Source organism: Mytilus edulis, chromosome 10 (assembly GCF_963676685.1).
Source record: "Mytilus edulis chromosome 10, xbMytEdul2.2, whole genome shotgun sequence".
NCBI classification, from domain to species: Eukaryota; Metazoa; Mollusca; class Bivalvia; order Mytilida; family Mytilidae; genus Mytilus; species Mytilus edulis.
The window spans coordinates 37430093-37446071 of NC_092353.1; the positions used below are offsets into that span (position 1 = coordinate 37430093).

A 15979-nucleotide genomic window follows, 5' to 3' on the forward strand; every position below is an offset into this window, starting at 1 on the left:
AACAGACGCTTTGATTTTAGAGCCGCTGTCAATCTTCTCCAGAATTCTTCCTGATTTGCTTCGTCTTCCTTGACATGTTTTAAAAAAACATATTTTTGAAAATAATTTTCGAGGTTTTCATCCAATAATATGTTTGATTTTTTTCCTCTGAACACGATGATAAGATGATTGTTAATGTTTGTGTCAGTTTTAATGTGTGCCATTGTGAATGCATGTGCTTGTGCTGATTGAAACTCAACGGTATTAAGAGAAACAACAAAAATAGTGTGTCTCGACTTATCTACACATTTTTCAATCCCAGGAAACAGTTGTTCACCAGGATGAATTTGATCAATAGAGATGATTTTGTAATTGTCGATTTTTTTCAACTTCTTTTTCAATTTGTTTTCAGAATAATCCTGATCTTCATCCACATAATATATGAATGCATCATAGACTTCACAATTGCTTTCAGTTTCACGAACATTGCTCTCGCAAAATAACTGATCTTCAAGATTCTGATTCAACTCAATGTCGTTTTCTTTCCTAATTCGGTTCGTAGATGACGCAAATTTATAGCTGAGGTTCTCCCAAAACAACATACTGTCGGGTTTTAACTTCTGGTGTAGTATGAAATATCGTTTAAAGCCTTTGCTTACTTTGAATTCATCTATTTTTCTTTTTGTCTTTATGAACCCTAAAAGAAAATCTATCCTTTTTTCAAATTTTTGTTCGCATGCTGCAAAGGTCGAATTAAAGATATTAGCTTCAACGTCGTCCGTCAATAAAATTAAAACGTACTTGCTATAGTGAACTGCGTTTCTAATGTTAGTATCCCAAGAATACCCGGGAACAAAATGTTTTGTTGTGTAACATACGACAAATTTCTCTAGAATTTTCGACTTCTTCATTATGAAATCTTCATACATCTCCGAGTAAACGAATGTTATATCAATGGTCTCATAATCTTCGCAGACTGACGATCAAAGGGATGGAAACCAAGCTTAAAATAAAGTAAAACTTTTATTGATTGCCTAAAGACTATAGCTATCGTTAGCAAACACATTACTGCTATCCCAAATAGTGTTCCTAGAATTTCAGCCAAAAAACTATTGGCAAAGTTTTTTACACATGTGAATTTCTCATTAGGTACTTGTAAGAACTTTTCTATTCCGTTGAAACTTCTACATTTTATATCTTCAAGTCTTTTAAGTGCTAGTATATTGTCCAACATCCAATGCTTGAGCCACAATGAATTGCAATCACAGAGTAAAGGATTATGGTCTATATACATCTCATCTAAGTTGAGACTTCTAATGGTTCTCGGTAAATAACCTAAAACGTTGCTGTCAACTTTCAAAAATTTTAATTTTTTCATTTCACTGAAAACGTTATATTTAATCACTCTTAAACTATTGCTAGACATATAAAGTTGCCTGACGTTGTTAAAATATGGTTTAAAAGTCAACGTGGATATATTGTTGTTTTGTAGCCACAAATCAATTAGTCCTGAAGGTACAAAATCTGGTACAGATGACAAATTCACACCTCTGCAATCAACTATTGTAATACTCTGGTTATAGCGCAAGAAGCATGCGAATTTGCTTGGACAGTTAGTGTCATGCGTCTTATAATATGTCTCTTCTGGTTTGATATGAAAAAGGGATCTTCCACGAAATTCAATAGGACTTTCACAAAGCCATTTATTGAAAAAAATATTCGTTTCCAGTAAAATTATTGTTTTTGTGATTTATGCTTACCAGATCTATAAGAAACACTATATTATTTGAAAAACAGTCTATTGGATTGTCTTTTAACACAAAACGAAAAAATGACAGAATAATTCTTAAATTATATTTTGCAAAAGTAAGAGTTGTGCTATTACGCTTTTCTTCAGTCCAATCAAATCCAGAAACATTACATCCTGTTAAGTCTACGATTCTCCAAACCAAATCTGTGCTTTTTTCCGGGAATGAATTTGAAACTACACCATTAGAAATATCCATTCCAGGAGAAACACTTATGCCCAACGATACGATGTCAAGTGTTTCCAAAATGGACCATAATGTAGAAAAAGTAATGTTTGTGTATTTCAAGTCAACAGTCTTCAGGCCCTCGATATAAAATATTGCCACTGGTAAATCAATGATGGGATTGTAATTTAAATTTATATAGCTTAGTTTTAAGCTATTGGAAGGAAGATGAGTTCTTTCTATGTGAGTAATTCTGTTCCCTTCCATATATAATGTGCTCAACTCATTAAGCGTTGCGAAAATATTTCTTGGTAATGTTGTAAATGAATTTCTTGCAAGACTAACAAATTTCAATTTGTGCAAGTTATGAAACATTTTATCCGGTAATGAGCGTAATGCATTGTTACTCAGGTCAATATGTTCAACATCAAAATGACCTTTAAACGTGTCATTTTTAATATAAAAAATGTTGTTTTGGCTTAAGATTATGATATGAAGTCTTTCATCGTCAGCTATTATATCTGCTGATATTTTCGGCAAATGATTTTGTGTTATTTTAACCAAATTAACATGACCAGATATATGAATATTTTCAGAATCTTTCAAAGAATTTGATCGCAGGTCGACTCCACTGGTCATTCCAACATCCGACATAAGATATTTAAATATCTTCAAATACCGAAATCCGTGATCTCCTACTCCTTGTTTGGAAATGTTTCTTCTCATTTCTGTGTGGGGGTCTATAAACTTTAGCTGAACAGGATTTCCTATGCTACAGTTGGTAATCATCATATACCTTAAATATGGAAATTTGTTTTTTATAATGTTTGTATTAATGGTCCCGTTTCCGCATGAAGATAACACAAATTCTTGCATCTTAGGAAGTATAGCTTCACAACTTAACAAGTGATCCAATGTTTCCATTACATAGCCTTCTAAATGAAATATTCCAAAAACTATCAACTGTTTAAAAGCGCAAAGATACTTTGGTGTAATTGTCGTTCTCAAATCAAAAATGGTGGTGTTTTGGAGATATCAATGTCTCGAATTTGTTAACTCTAATAACAAATTGATCTGGCGGCCATCAAATTTGCAGTCTTTTATCAAAACCATACCAAACGTATTAAATGGAACAGTTATTTCGGAAGGGAATATAAAATGTATTGTTGCATTGCCATAACAAAAAAAATACAACATAACACCTTGAAAATAATTCTGTCTTATATACTTATCTGTAATGGCTTTAGGATTTAAAAAACATTCCCTGTTACTAGTAGTAAACACATTCACAGTTATAGATATTAATGGACCATAATTTGAACTATTTCCAAATGAATCATTTTCGTAATCAAGAATAACTTGGTAATGGCATGATAAATACTTTTCTGGTTCCGCAAAAACTATCGGGACAATTGTCAGGACTAGTATCGTTATGCTGTATCTCATAATGTCTACATACCTGGAAAATAAAATAAAATATGCAGATTCTTACCTAAAACTTGTTTGTATAGTCTAATTATTTATGTATTATCACTTTGAACGTCAACTTTTTTTCTATTTTTTCTTAATTTTTATTTTTATTTTGGAGATAGGGTTTTCTGAAAAACCTTTTTAAACACGTATTATCAAATTAATTTTTCGTTTTGGTCTTTCAAGCTGTTATATTTACTGTTTTGTGATAGATTAGGGATTTTCAATAATAAAAACAAAGATTACCCATGCGTAGTAAGAATTTTATCTAGATGTGTTTTGAAATGGGGCTTCGGTCTTATTTGCACATTCGTAGGAACAATACAAATTTACATTTTTTTTCGTAATAAGAAAAAACTAAAAGCAGAGGAAGTTAACGGTAAATTTCACAAATTTACTACCCCATTTGTCATTTTTTGTAATGCTCATTTAAATAAATCCATTAAAATTATGTTGCAGCTGATATCTTGTTACACATTTTATACTGTTCATCGTTGTGTTTTGGTTGTGAATTTAATTTTCAATATTTGATAATGACTTAAATTTCTGAACTACAATTGAGGAATAACAGTACTGCAGTTGAAGAGTTGCCACCGTCAATTGTCGATTTGACAGTCGCAAATGCAGTTTTACTGGCGATGCGTAGCGGATAAAGTAGAACGGAAATTTGCTACCGTCAAATCAAAATTGACGGTGGCAACTCTTCAACTACAGTTATGTTATTCCGATTCTAATGCATTACAAGAAGAAGAAGAAATAATATGTTAGAGCTTGAAAAAATGTATAAATTTGATATACAAAAAAAAAATCCACGAAACTCCATGAATAATTTTGGTGCAAAGACGTTATGACTAAACTCATACAAATGAAAACTTACAAACTGAAGATTATTACGTTACCTCGACGATTCAAATATGGATAAATCACATTAAACGGCGAATTCGAGGTTGATGTTGTTTTATTGTCGATAATATTGTAGTAATCAAACATTTGTTGATCCAATCAATTCAAAATGGCAGGCCCCTCCTTCGCCTGATCAAGTGTGGATTTGACGGTAACTTAATTTTAGCCAATGAAAAAAGTTGTTTCATAAAAATTGCATAAGAATACTAACTATAGCCAGAATAAAAGTATTTGTTCCGACTTTGAACAAATTTTCATCGGTTTACTCCGGTTGATAGAATTTTTCAAAAGTTTGTCAAAATGAAGTTTTTATCATGCTTTTTTAAAAAATATAATAAAAAGTATGGGTCACCGGACTTTTTTTCACACTACAGGTTATGCAAAATTGTCAGATTTTGTTCAGAATATGCATTGAAAATAAAATTTTATGTGATAAAAAGAAAACTACCTGATAGAATTTTAAGATAAAATGTGAGAAGATAGCTCTTATTAATCTTTTAGAGTACATACAATCTAAGACTCTCTCATCTTGCAATAGTATTAAAACATTTGACTTTTCTACACTTTACACAAGTATTCCCCATTCCAAACTAAAAGACAAACTGAAAGAGTTGGTATTACTTTGTTTCATTAAAGAGAATGGCGAACGTAGATACAAGTATCTTGCCTTGGGGAGGGATAAATCCTACTTTGTAAAGAATCACTCTGATTCAAACAAAAAATTCTCTAAAACTGACATTACCAAGATGCTTGATTTCTTGTTTGACAACATATTTTTTACGTTTGGAGGACGTGTTTTTCAACAGACTGTCGGAATTCCAATGGGAACCAATTGTGCCCCTCTTCTTGCCGACTTGTTTCTTCATTATTATGAGGCTGACTGCATACAGGAACTTCTTAGGAAGAAAAATAAGAAATTAGCAATATCCGTTAACTTTACGTTCCGCTATATAGATGATGTTCTCTCACTAAATAATACAAAATTTGGTGACTATGGTGAACGAATCTATCCCATCGAACTGCAGATAAAGGATACTACAGATACAGCTATGTCTGCCTCATATCTTGACTCACATCTAGAAATTGACAATGAGGGTTGGTTGAAAACAAAACCTTACGACAAAAGAGATGATTTCAGCTTTCCAATTGTGAACTTTCCATTTCTATGTAGCAACATTCCAGCAGCGATCTCTATATTGATACGATATTCCCGGGCTTGTATTTCCTATCATGATTTCCTTGATAGAGGATTGCTACTCACAAGGAAGCTATTAAACCAAGAGTTCCAAATGGTGAAGTTGAAATCATCCCTTCAGAAATTTTACGGACGCCATCACGAGTTGGTTGACCGTTATTGAATGACCGTTTCACCGAGGATATCGGATATGTTCCTTATGTCGTAACTACAATATCTTTCCCTTTTCACGAATGTGACATAACGAATTAGACTATTTACCGGATTTGTATTAACATAAGAAACACGACGGGTGCCAGATGTGAAGCAGGATCTGCTTACCCTTCCGGCGCACCTGAGAAGTTTTTGGTGGGGTTAGTGTTGCTTAGTCTTTAGTTTTCTATGTTGTGACTTCTGTACTATTATTTGTCTGTTTGTCTTTTTTTTAGCCATGGCGTTGTCAGTTTATTTTCTATCTATGATTTTGACTCTCTCTATGGTATCTTTCGTCCCTCTCTTATAATATGCTTATAGGTTGCAATTCTGTAAATATAAACAATGCAATTTCCCATAGGAACTCCCTTTGCGTCCAAAACTGTGACACTTTTACTCTAATGTTTCGTGAAAACGATATGAAAATAATATCCCAGAACAGAAAGTTTATATGCACTACTATTTTATTTAAAGGTCAAAATATAGGGCTGTGCGGTATATTTTCAACATTTATATGCCCTGAATTTCTAAGAGTTTAAACTTATACTATAATTCTTAACTACCCTTACCTTCCTTTTTAGACCTCCTAAGAATACAAATAGATAGAAAAGCAAAGAATATGGGTTATCCAACCATCACACAAAAGCATTACTTTCACAGAATAAACACACAAAAAGCATAGGGACAACTAATGTGGAATGAATGAATTCTTAAATTGAGGGCATTTAGTTCCTTTCCTTTTTTTTTTTTTTTTTTTTTTATAGATATGAAGAACTTGATTGTGTGTATCCAAAATTTTCGGAACCAGTACGGAATGATGTATAAATAACCGTACATTGATCCCACTCCCAAAAATGTTTGGACGTTCAAAATCTAACTCGGAATAAAATTAAGAATAAGGGCAATTAATAGGTCTTTAAAGTGTTCCTTTTAAAATTTCCTTCGACCTTTTGCCCTCAAAATATCTTGTTATGAAGCTAGGTGTTTCCCTTGTACCGATTTTTTTTATTCCGTTATTTTTCCATTAGAGGTAAATGGCATCTCTTCCTTGTTGATAAAAAAAAATACTGTTTGAGTGACTTATTTCTCGAATAGTCGTGAAGGCTGAGTGGTTAAATTCTTGTCGTTTTATCTTTTGGATCATATTTAAAACAATTGCTATTATTCTATACCTCTTTCATTTCCTTTTTAATCGATGTCATAATTCACGCTTTTTTAAATAGACAGAGATGAATAAGTAGTCATGGAAGTCATCATTGTGTCATACTCTTAATCTCGAAAAAAACATATGTAACAAAGAAGCACGTTGTATCCGCTGTAAAATTCAACATATCTTACAGTTGAATTATATGATATATTATTCAATTTCGTTTTAGTTTATGATTGATTCTTCACAACTAGAGGTGAAAAATACCAAAGGGATATTCGAACTCACAAGAACTGAAAAACGATCAAAAGACAAACAGTAAACAATGCACAGTAGGTAAAATTGTCATAAATACAGTAGTCAACATAGTGTTATAATCTTAATCACTAAAACATACATATATGTAACAAAGAAGCACAAAATGGTATACAGACCAAGCATATAAGCAAGAATTAAAGACAAGAATACACAAATTTACCATATAACTACTATTGTATTCATGAATAGATTCTAATTGCTTTTTTAAAAGGTCTTGTACAAACGAAAAAGTTGCGCGAGCCTCGGAAAGGGACGGGAGGGGTCGAAAAAGAATCAATACGTGAAAGGTTATATTACATTACCTGTCTCCCTTGACATACAAATGTTTTGTTTTGAGCGTTTATGTTGGTGGTAAATCAAAAAAGGGGCATCGAATTCATAAAGTATTTTCTTATAATTGAAACCCCGTTGACCTTGTCAATGTGATGTTCAAATTTGTACGGTTTGCTTTGGTGGAAACGGTGTAAACTATTTGTATAAAGCTTTATATTTAGAAAGTAGAAGCCAAGTATGCTTCATACATTGTATGCATATCATTATGCATGGTTCAGTTACTACTTTTTTTGCAGTTAAATACTCACTTATAAAAAGAAATTGTATATGGTATATGGTTCATTGAAACGTCTACATATCCATCAGGGAGAGTTTACCTGACAGCTACTTCATTTTATGGATCAGTGATCAAGGTTAAAGCTAGCGGTCAAGATCATATCTCGAATACTATAAGCAATATAATTGGTGTATGGAATTATTGTAAGGTGAACATGTCCAACTGGTAGGTTTAATTTGACCTTGACCCCAGTTTCATTATTCATTGGACAAGGTTTAGTTTTTGTGGTTTGGACTAGTATGAGCAATGTGTCAATCATACTGGTATATGGAACGATTGTAACAGTTACTGTACATGTCTGTCTAACTGTCAAATATGATTCATCTGACCGTGACATTAATTCTATACAACTTTGATAATGCTTAGTGTATATGATACTTGTGGAATGAACATTCATATTATTGACTTTCACCATAAATGCAATCATAAGTAAAGCGAGACATATCAGCATGAGCACTCTTGTAATGAGGGATATCGCCCACACAACAACAGAAAAACAATAAAAAAATTAAAATTGTATTTGAAAGTTAAAAACGGAACAAAATCAGATGGCATGTGTTTTCTAGACGAGCTGACAATGAAAGGGAAGTCATAATAAACAACCAAGATAAATCTTCTAAAAAAGAGTTTGACAATTAATTTGTAGAAAAAACAAATTCTCGGTGTTTAAATTTTATTTTTATTTATCGTAGATCAAAAGTCATCTAAGATTTAAGATTGCGCTGAAATCAAGGAGCTCCAATATTGAATTTGTGATGCTCGCATAAAATTGTACCATATTCTGTCAGCATATTCTCAACAGCAGATGCGTGTTTTTTTTCTCCACACTGTTGGAACATGAACGCACAGATTTTCAGGCCGTCCACAAACCTGTAGTTGAAACCAAAAATTGCAAAGGGCTTTTGTCGGCACATGAGCATTTAATCAGAAAATTTTGTCATTTTATTTTAATTGTTTGTTATGCATGCAGCCATCTTTTATAAAAGACGACACATCTTAATATCACATAGGTACACACTACTTATGATTTTCGTTTCGTCGTGACTTAAATAAAACTAAATCTCATTTGAATAAACGCGTGCTACAAAACGGATATGGTACTGTTTCATACTATGAAGAATTCATCTTTGTTTTTAAACATTATCGTACCAAACATTTGTAAGTTCCACTCATGTATTCACGGTAGCGGCAGTTGATATTTAACTTAATTACACCTTGGATAAGAAAGTCAGATTTTGATTGGTTGATAGACAGTGTATTTTTCGCATATTCTAATATTGTTTCCTAATTTCACTCGAATTTGCCTGTTTTTCACCGCTGCCGATGAATTTGCCTCAAATACCATAGTATTTGTCATTTTGGATATTCCTTTTTACCCTCACGGGCATCTTCACGCTAAAATTTTTAGAATATGACGTTACATAAAATAGCGAGGTAACGCGTATAAGTAAATGAATAATGCTCTCGGTTCTTTGATAATTTCCTCTTTTCAAAATTATGCATAAACATGTTAATGAATTACAGCTTTCTATTAAAAACGTGTACAGAGAGTTTCAATCCAAATCTATTCTATGTTATTAAAAGATATATCATGTTATGGTTATGGAGGGGTATATGCGAAAAATACCAGTCTTTGGACCGAATTTACCTCGCTTACCGACTCGGGAAATTTTACAGTCCCTTGACTGGTATTTTTTGTAAATGCACCTCTATATCGATACATTGTACATCTGTTTGAAACAACATAGTAAAACATAGAAAAGTGATATTATGAAAATGTGAAACCGAAAAGAACTGATCATATATGAAGAAAATTTTGTGTCAGTTAAATGTTTTAAATTAACATATCTTAATTGTTAAAATACAAATTTGACCGCATATTGTTGAAATAAAACGCTAGTTGTCAAAAATGCAACTTACCCGAACCAATTTGGATTAATAAAAATATTTGTGACACATTCAACGAACTATGATCTGAACTCTGGTTCATTGTATCATGTTGTTAAACCTTGAATGTCTAAAATGTAAATAGCATTTTGTGTATAGGATGCATTGATTAGGTGGCACTTAATATCTAGTGGAAAATAATAAGACACTGCTTTCATCTAAATGGAAGACCGGCACCGGTTTTCGTACGCCCTAACCTAAAGGATAACGGTCAAAAGATTGACAAAACAATTCCACAAAGACATATATCATCTAAATGTTCTAGTTCAACCCGAGTCTTTGTTTCCTACAATGGCCACGTAAAACAACTGACAAGCAGCAATCACCTGGTTATTTTTAAAACTGGACCCAATCAGAGCACTCGACAAAAGGAGATTCAGTGGAGGAAAAAATATTATCTCTCTGATTGATTTTTAATCAGAACTCTGTGTTTTCGGTATTTTCTGATTCTTAACTGATATAAACTTTTTTAAACATTGACTTGTTTCACTATTTTAAGGATGTAACATTTTTAGAACTAACCTTTTTTCTTAACCTGATTTTTGGGTTTATAAGACTGTTAAAAAATAATTGGTGAAGAAAAAATCCTATGGTGTTGCACTTTATTTTTTGCTACGACCCTTTGAAAATACCCAATTTTGATGATTTTTCTCATTTTTCATCAATTTTTACCTATTATTGGGCTATTATCGTGAAAAAAATCACAGTTCCACACAGACTTGGGGTCAATTACATTGGAATGTAATTAATTAAATTACACATTACATTGCAAAAATGGTCAATTACACTAATTACACATTACACAGTTTTTGAAATGTAATTAATTAAATTACAATTACTTTACTAAAGTTATTAATTAAATTACACATTACATTTCATCATGATATTTTTTAACAATAATTTACATGTTTATATAATGCATGTGTAAAATTTTCATGTAAGCAGAGTTTAAGCGTTGCATGATAATAAATTAATATAGTTATTTTAATGTTTTGTCAATTAGTCTGAATCTCTCTAGTCTGAAAACAGCAATTGTACATAGTCTTTCGACAGAGCTAATGTTGTACAAGATATTGTTTGATCAGGACATGGAAGTTTTTTGATTAGAAGGTCATTATATTGATAGGAGAGGGAATTTGTTCCTATTAACTTCAACAAGGGGTATTTTGACATCTCAGAAATAAACTCATTTGAATTAAACATAATATAAATAAGGAAATTATAAATGAATTTAAAATATTTTTTTATTTTACTTTAAAAATATAAAAAAGTGCTTGTCACAATATTGAAAATAATTTTTAGTACAAACAATGTACATAAAAATGATGTATATAATGTCTCAATATTAGCAATATTTTGCTAATTAGATAAAATATCTGTAATAGTGGCATTGTCCCCGGACATTTTAATCTGATTAATTGCTGTTTGTTATTATAGCTGTTAATTTTTAATTCTATAATCCTTTTGTGTATACTAATTTGACAAAATGATTGTATGCAGTGATTTTAAAGTCTAAATGAACTGCCTCAGAAAGATGTTTTACAGTGACACATTTCATTGTTTGTGTTTTAACAAGGTGTTTATTACTTATCAATCTATTTAGTTAAAGATCTTTCTTAAAAACGGAACAACCCTAATATATATGATTATCACATTTTTAAATTATAAGACTATTAAAAAAAATCTGTAGGTCAAATAAAATATATAAAAACTTCAGAAAAAATTACAGACTTCCTATATTAAAAAAGCATTGATATTAATATTTGAAAAATATATATAATTTTACAATTTATATTATAAACCACAAATCCTTAACTGTAACACCATAAAAGTACATGTAATTCAAATGTAATTCAAAAGTCATTGAGCATTACATGCTTTTTTCAATGTAATTAATTAAATTACCATTACATGTAATTAAAAAAATGTTCAATTACACATTACATTCAATTACATGGAAAATTGTAATGCATTACACTTAATTACCATTACATTTTTAATTACCCCATCTCTGGTTCCACAATTAAACTTTTTCTCATACTTTTAATAAAGATGCAGGGGACCAATCTGAATAAATTTAACTTAAAAAAACCAATTCGAGGTGTTAATATAAGAAAGTTTTATCATATCTGTAAGTTTTTTTGTGTCAAATTTATCATGATGTCAATTTGTAAATTTGTGATTTTTCTCATTTTTAAGAACAAAATGCATAATATTTTAACTTTATTTTTATAAATGATTGAAAACATACATATCTAAGATATTTCAAAAGACAAAAATGATAAAGGATGTATATGATTATTGTAAAATCATTTTTTGTACCCCTCACCCATTTTCTCAAAATTTTGGCTAAAATGACTGACTTGATTGGTCGTAAAATTTGAAAACTGGATTACTCAAAAACTATTCATTGTAAAAACACAATTTTTTTCACAAAGTTATGTATGATTATAATATTTCAAAAATTCATTGATATTTTCCACTTGTATCACATGTTTTGGAAATAATTCCAGAACGAGATTTCGACAAGACTGAATCGTCAGAAGAATACATCCTTAAGCTGAAAGAAACGAAATTCAAGTCTGATATAAATTAGTTGCCAAACATAAAGTCAATGCATATAAAACACTTAATATCAATATTCAATATTCAATTACTAGTAGTAATATTTTGATGTCTATGAATAAATAACATAAATGATGTTGTGCACAGTTGGTAACATGTATAGCGGATAATTAGCATTATGCACCACATTTTTATTAAATTTCGAACAGACAGACAGACAAATATTACAATCATTTCTTTCAAACAGACAGAAAAAAATGTTACAATCATTCCTTATAATTTAATTCTAAATTTCATTTTTAAGGAGTTAATTAAATCAAATGTTGATGACTTCTCGGTCACATGACACAATTATGTCTATGAGCTGATAAACAAAATTATCTCAGCAAATCAGAAGATATGTTATATCCAAAATTTAATTATTAGACAACAAAATAAAAGTTATCATTATTTTCGACTTCAGTTTAAATCCAACTAGCTAATTTACTGTACCGTGACCAAAACATGAAAATATAAAAGCCAATATAAAATCTTTAACAGATAAAAACAAGTGTGCATGTAGACACATGCCAAGTTCTGAATGAAACGTTAGGAATTACTGTAACGTTATCTATTAAAGGTTACTTAATAAAATATCTAACGCAAATGATATACAAAACTTTGTTTGTACTCAACACAAACAGCTTTCAATTTCAGCCATAAAATCAGTCACAAAATCCTTCAATTTACACTTGTTTGCCTTCTTACAAATGGGGAGATATATAACGGTAATATTCATAGATATTTTGTTTTGTTCACGTACTACTTTCAAGATATGATCTCTATGTTTCATCTCGTAGAGACATACTTCGGAATGTTACCAGTAGATTTACACATATATAGCGGTCAAATTAAAATCTGTGGAGGACCCAAAGTCATCATAGGGGTTGTACAGAATTTTTATATAAGTTTAAACACTTAAAAGTTCGGGGCATATAAATGTGTAAATATGCCACACAACCCTATATTTTGACCTTTGAAAATAACCCACTGCATATGAGCTTTTCATTCTACGAGGGATTATTTTTTTCAAAACTCCATAGTTAAAGTGGTAAAGTTTCGTTATAAATATAATGGAATTTGATGCGAATGTCATACACGTAAGAGGTGTAGCGCTATAAAACCTGGTTCAATCCACCATTTTCTACATTTGAGAATGCCTGTACCAAATCAAGAATATGACAGTTGTTTTCCATTCCTTTGATGTGTTTTATCATTTGATTTTGCCATTGTATCAGGAACTTTCCGTTTTGAATATTCCTCGGAGTTCAGTATTTTTGTTATTTTACCTTTTTTTTTAGCCGTACAAGTAGTTCCTATGGGACTGTTTTGCTGTTGAAACAGTCGGGGATGCAACGTTCTGCAGCCGTGATATTAACCAAGTATGAATTTACCAGCAGGAAAAAAAATCAGCACTTTGGACAATTGTATACTCTGTTACTATAGTATTTGACAGTATAATTGTAGCGAAACTAACACAAAATTCTTCGGTTGATAAAAAAAAAATCTGAGGTACATTCATCTTGTTATCTGTATATGAATTGTTTTTTTATTTCTCTATCGAGATCACGGTAGACCATTTAAAAATGACACGTTTTCGTTAATTTAATTCACATTGTTTTATAGGTAAGACAATACTTGGTCATGTTTTATTAAGATTTAAGCCCAAGGCGAAGCCAAGGGCTTAAATCTTCATAAAACATGACCAAGTATTGTCTGACCAATTTAGAACATATTCACACTTTCGAGTGACCTTACAAAATTATCCTTTCCCATTGTAATATTCAAATCTAAATAAGAGTTCACTTTTTATAATGAACTAAATTTAAAATATAGGTGATCATCATTTCAATGGATGGAATGAAATAGCTCTGACATAGTTTTTGACCCTTTGTGAGGACAGAATGGATAAAAAAAAAATTCTACTTCAGGTAAAATTTAATGCTTATAATATATCTTGAGATTTTGGTTATTTTAAAATGCAACACAATGTTATATTAACCACCTTTTTGAAATTTGATTTATTTTAATAAATATAAAACTCTCTGTATAAATATCTAAATTCAGACCATTGAACATTAAATGCTTATTTTTTATTGATAAATGTGCATGTACATGTATTGTGTTTCTTCGAAAAAAACAATATCCTTTGCTTTATATATCAGCAGTCTGGCATTGTTTTTCTTGAAAGAAAAAATCCCTCAAATGTCAGGTATATAAATTAAATAAATGTTATTTTACCTATACCCTTACCCCAATTGTTTGAGTTTTTTTCTATATATGTGTACCATAAGAAAATGTATGAACATTTGCAAAACTCAAAATGTTTTGTTTTAATCTTTGCTTTTTCACTTTCATAATAACTTTACAATGAAAAGTCATTCATGTATAGCATTTCATAGTGCATGGAAAACCATGTACTAAGAAAATTAGAGGGAGAAAAACTGACTTTTCTCTGGACGAGAAGGGGTGAGTATGTTCTAATCATTTCGATCCGTATGTGAAAGTTGTATTTGGAAAGGTAAATGTTTTTTTTTGTTGTTAAATAAATTATGTCCTTATAATACTTAAATAGTTATCAAAGGTACCAGGCTTATAATTTAATACGCCAGACGCGCGTTTCGTCAACATAAGACTCATTAAAGTTATTTTTTAATTGTATGTCACGGCGAATTTTGAAAAAATCAATAATTCTTAAAAATCTTATGACAATATTCCATAAAAGGATCGACAAAAAAAGTTCAAAAGTTATAGGCTTAACGTTACTGAATACATCACAATGATTTTTGTTTTTAAACATCCAAAAGTAAAGACTTGCCAAGTGTTTCGGCATTAAAAGGGAAGAAGGGAAGAACTTCAGGCTTCTAAAGAAAGAACAAAATCATGAATAGGAGTCTTAGTATGACTTGGTTCTATCTAATAGTTGGTCAAATGCAAATGAATGCATTGACTAATAAAACGTTTAACAGTTTAGCACAAAGTTATCATTAGATTCAAATTATGTTATCATGACTCTTTACAAAAAAAATTCATTTGACCAATATCAATTGTAACTAATAATACAACAATTCAATATAAGTATACAAAACATGGGTATCACCCGCCCCGTAGTCAATACTTCGGTGTTGACATGAATATCAATAATGTGGTAATTTTTAGAAATTTCCTCTTTACTAAACTTTGAATTTTTCGAAAAACTAAGGACTTTCTTATTCCAGGCATAGATAACATTAGCCATATTTGGCACAACTTTTTGGAATTTTGGATGCTCAATGCGCTTTAACTTTGTACTTGTTTGGCTTTATAAATATTTTGATATGAGCGTCACTGATGAGTTTTATGTAGACGAAACGCGCGTATGGCGTACTAAATTATAATCCTGGTACCTTTGATAACTATTAGCGTTAAGATTTTTTTAAATAATGGATTTTGAAGCAAGATGATATACTCTTTGTACCTGTATAATATATGAATGATGTACCTAACGTTCTTATCATGTAAATTTTAAGGATTTTGTTTAGAATACTGTTTCTGGGGTAGAGATGCAAGTAAACACTTTTAACAGAACAATTTCTTACATTCTGAGGAAACTTATTTCAATGTAATTTTATATATGCATCTTTCAGAGAAAAAATTAAATA

The 15979-nt window shown here is 30.7% G+C and overlaps 1 protein-coding gene across 1 annotated transcript; it reads right to left on the reverse strand.

Moving 5' to 3' along the window:
• Positions 1 to 442: 442 nt before the first annotated feature.
• LOC139492748 (leucine-rich repeats and immunoglobulin-like domains protein sma-10) lies at positions 443 to 3096 on the reverse strand. The gene is made up of 2 exons (XM_071280900.1): positions 1740 to 3096; positions 443 to 1552 (listed from the first exon to the last, which is right to left on the reverse strand). Exons 1-2 carry the CDS (start codon positions 2874 to 2876, stop codon positions 926 to 928), a joined length of 1764 nt encoding a protein of 587 aa, XP_071137001.1. The 5' UTR covers positions 2877 to 3096; the 3' UTR covers positions 443 to 925.
• Between the last annotated feature and the right edge of the window lie 12883 nt (positions 3097 to 15979).

What these genes read in the sequence shown, in the direction of transcription:
- LOC139492748 (XM_071280900.1), bottom strand. Translation starts at nt 2,876, where the DNA reads ATGGAAACATTGGATCACTTGTTAAGTTGTGAAGCTATACTTCCTAAG. An exon ending in TAGTGTTTCTTATAGATCTG is followed by an intron (nt 1,553 to 1,739) that starts GTAAGCATAAAT and finishes CGCTATAACCAG; the next exon opens with AGTATTACAATAGTTGATTG.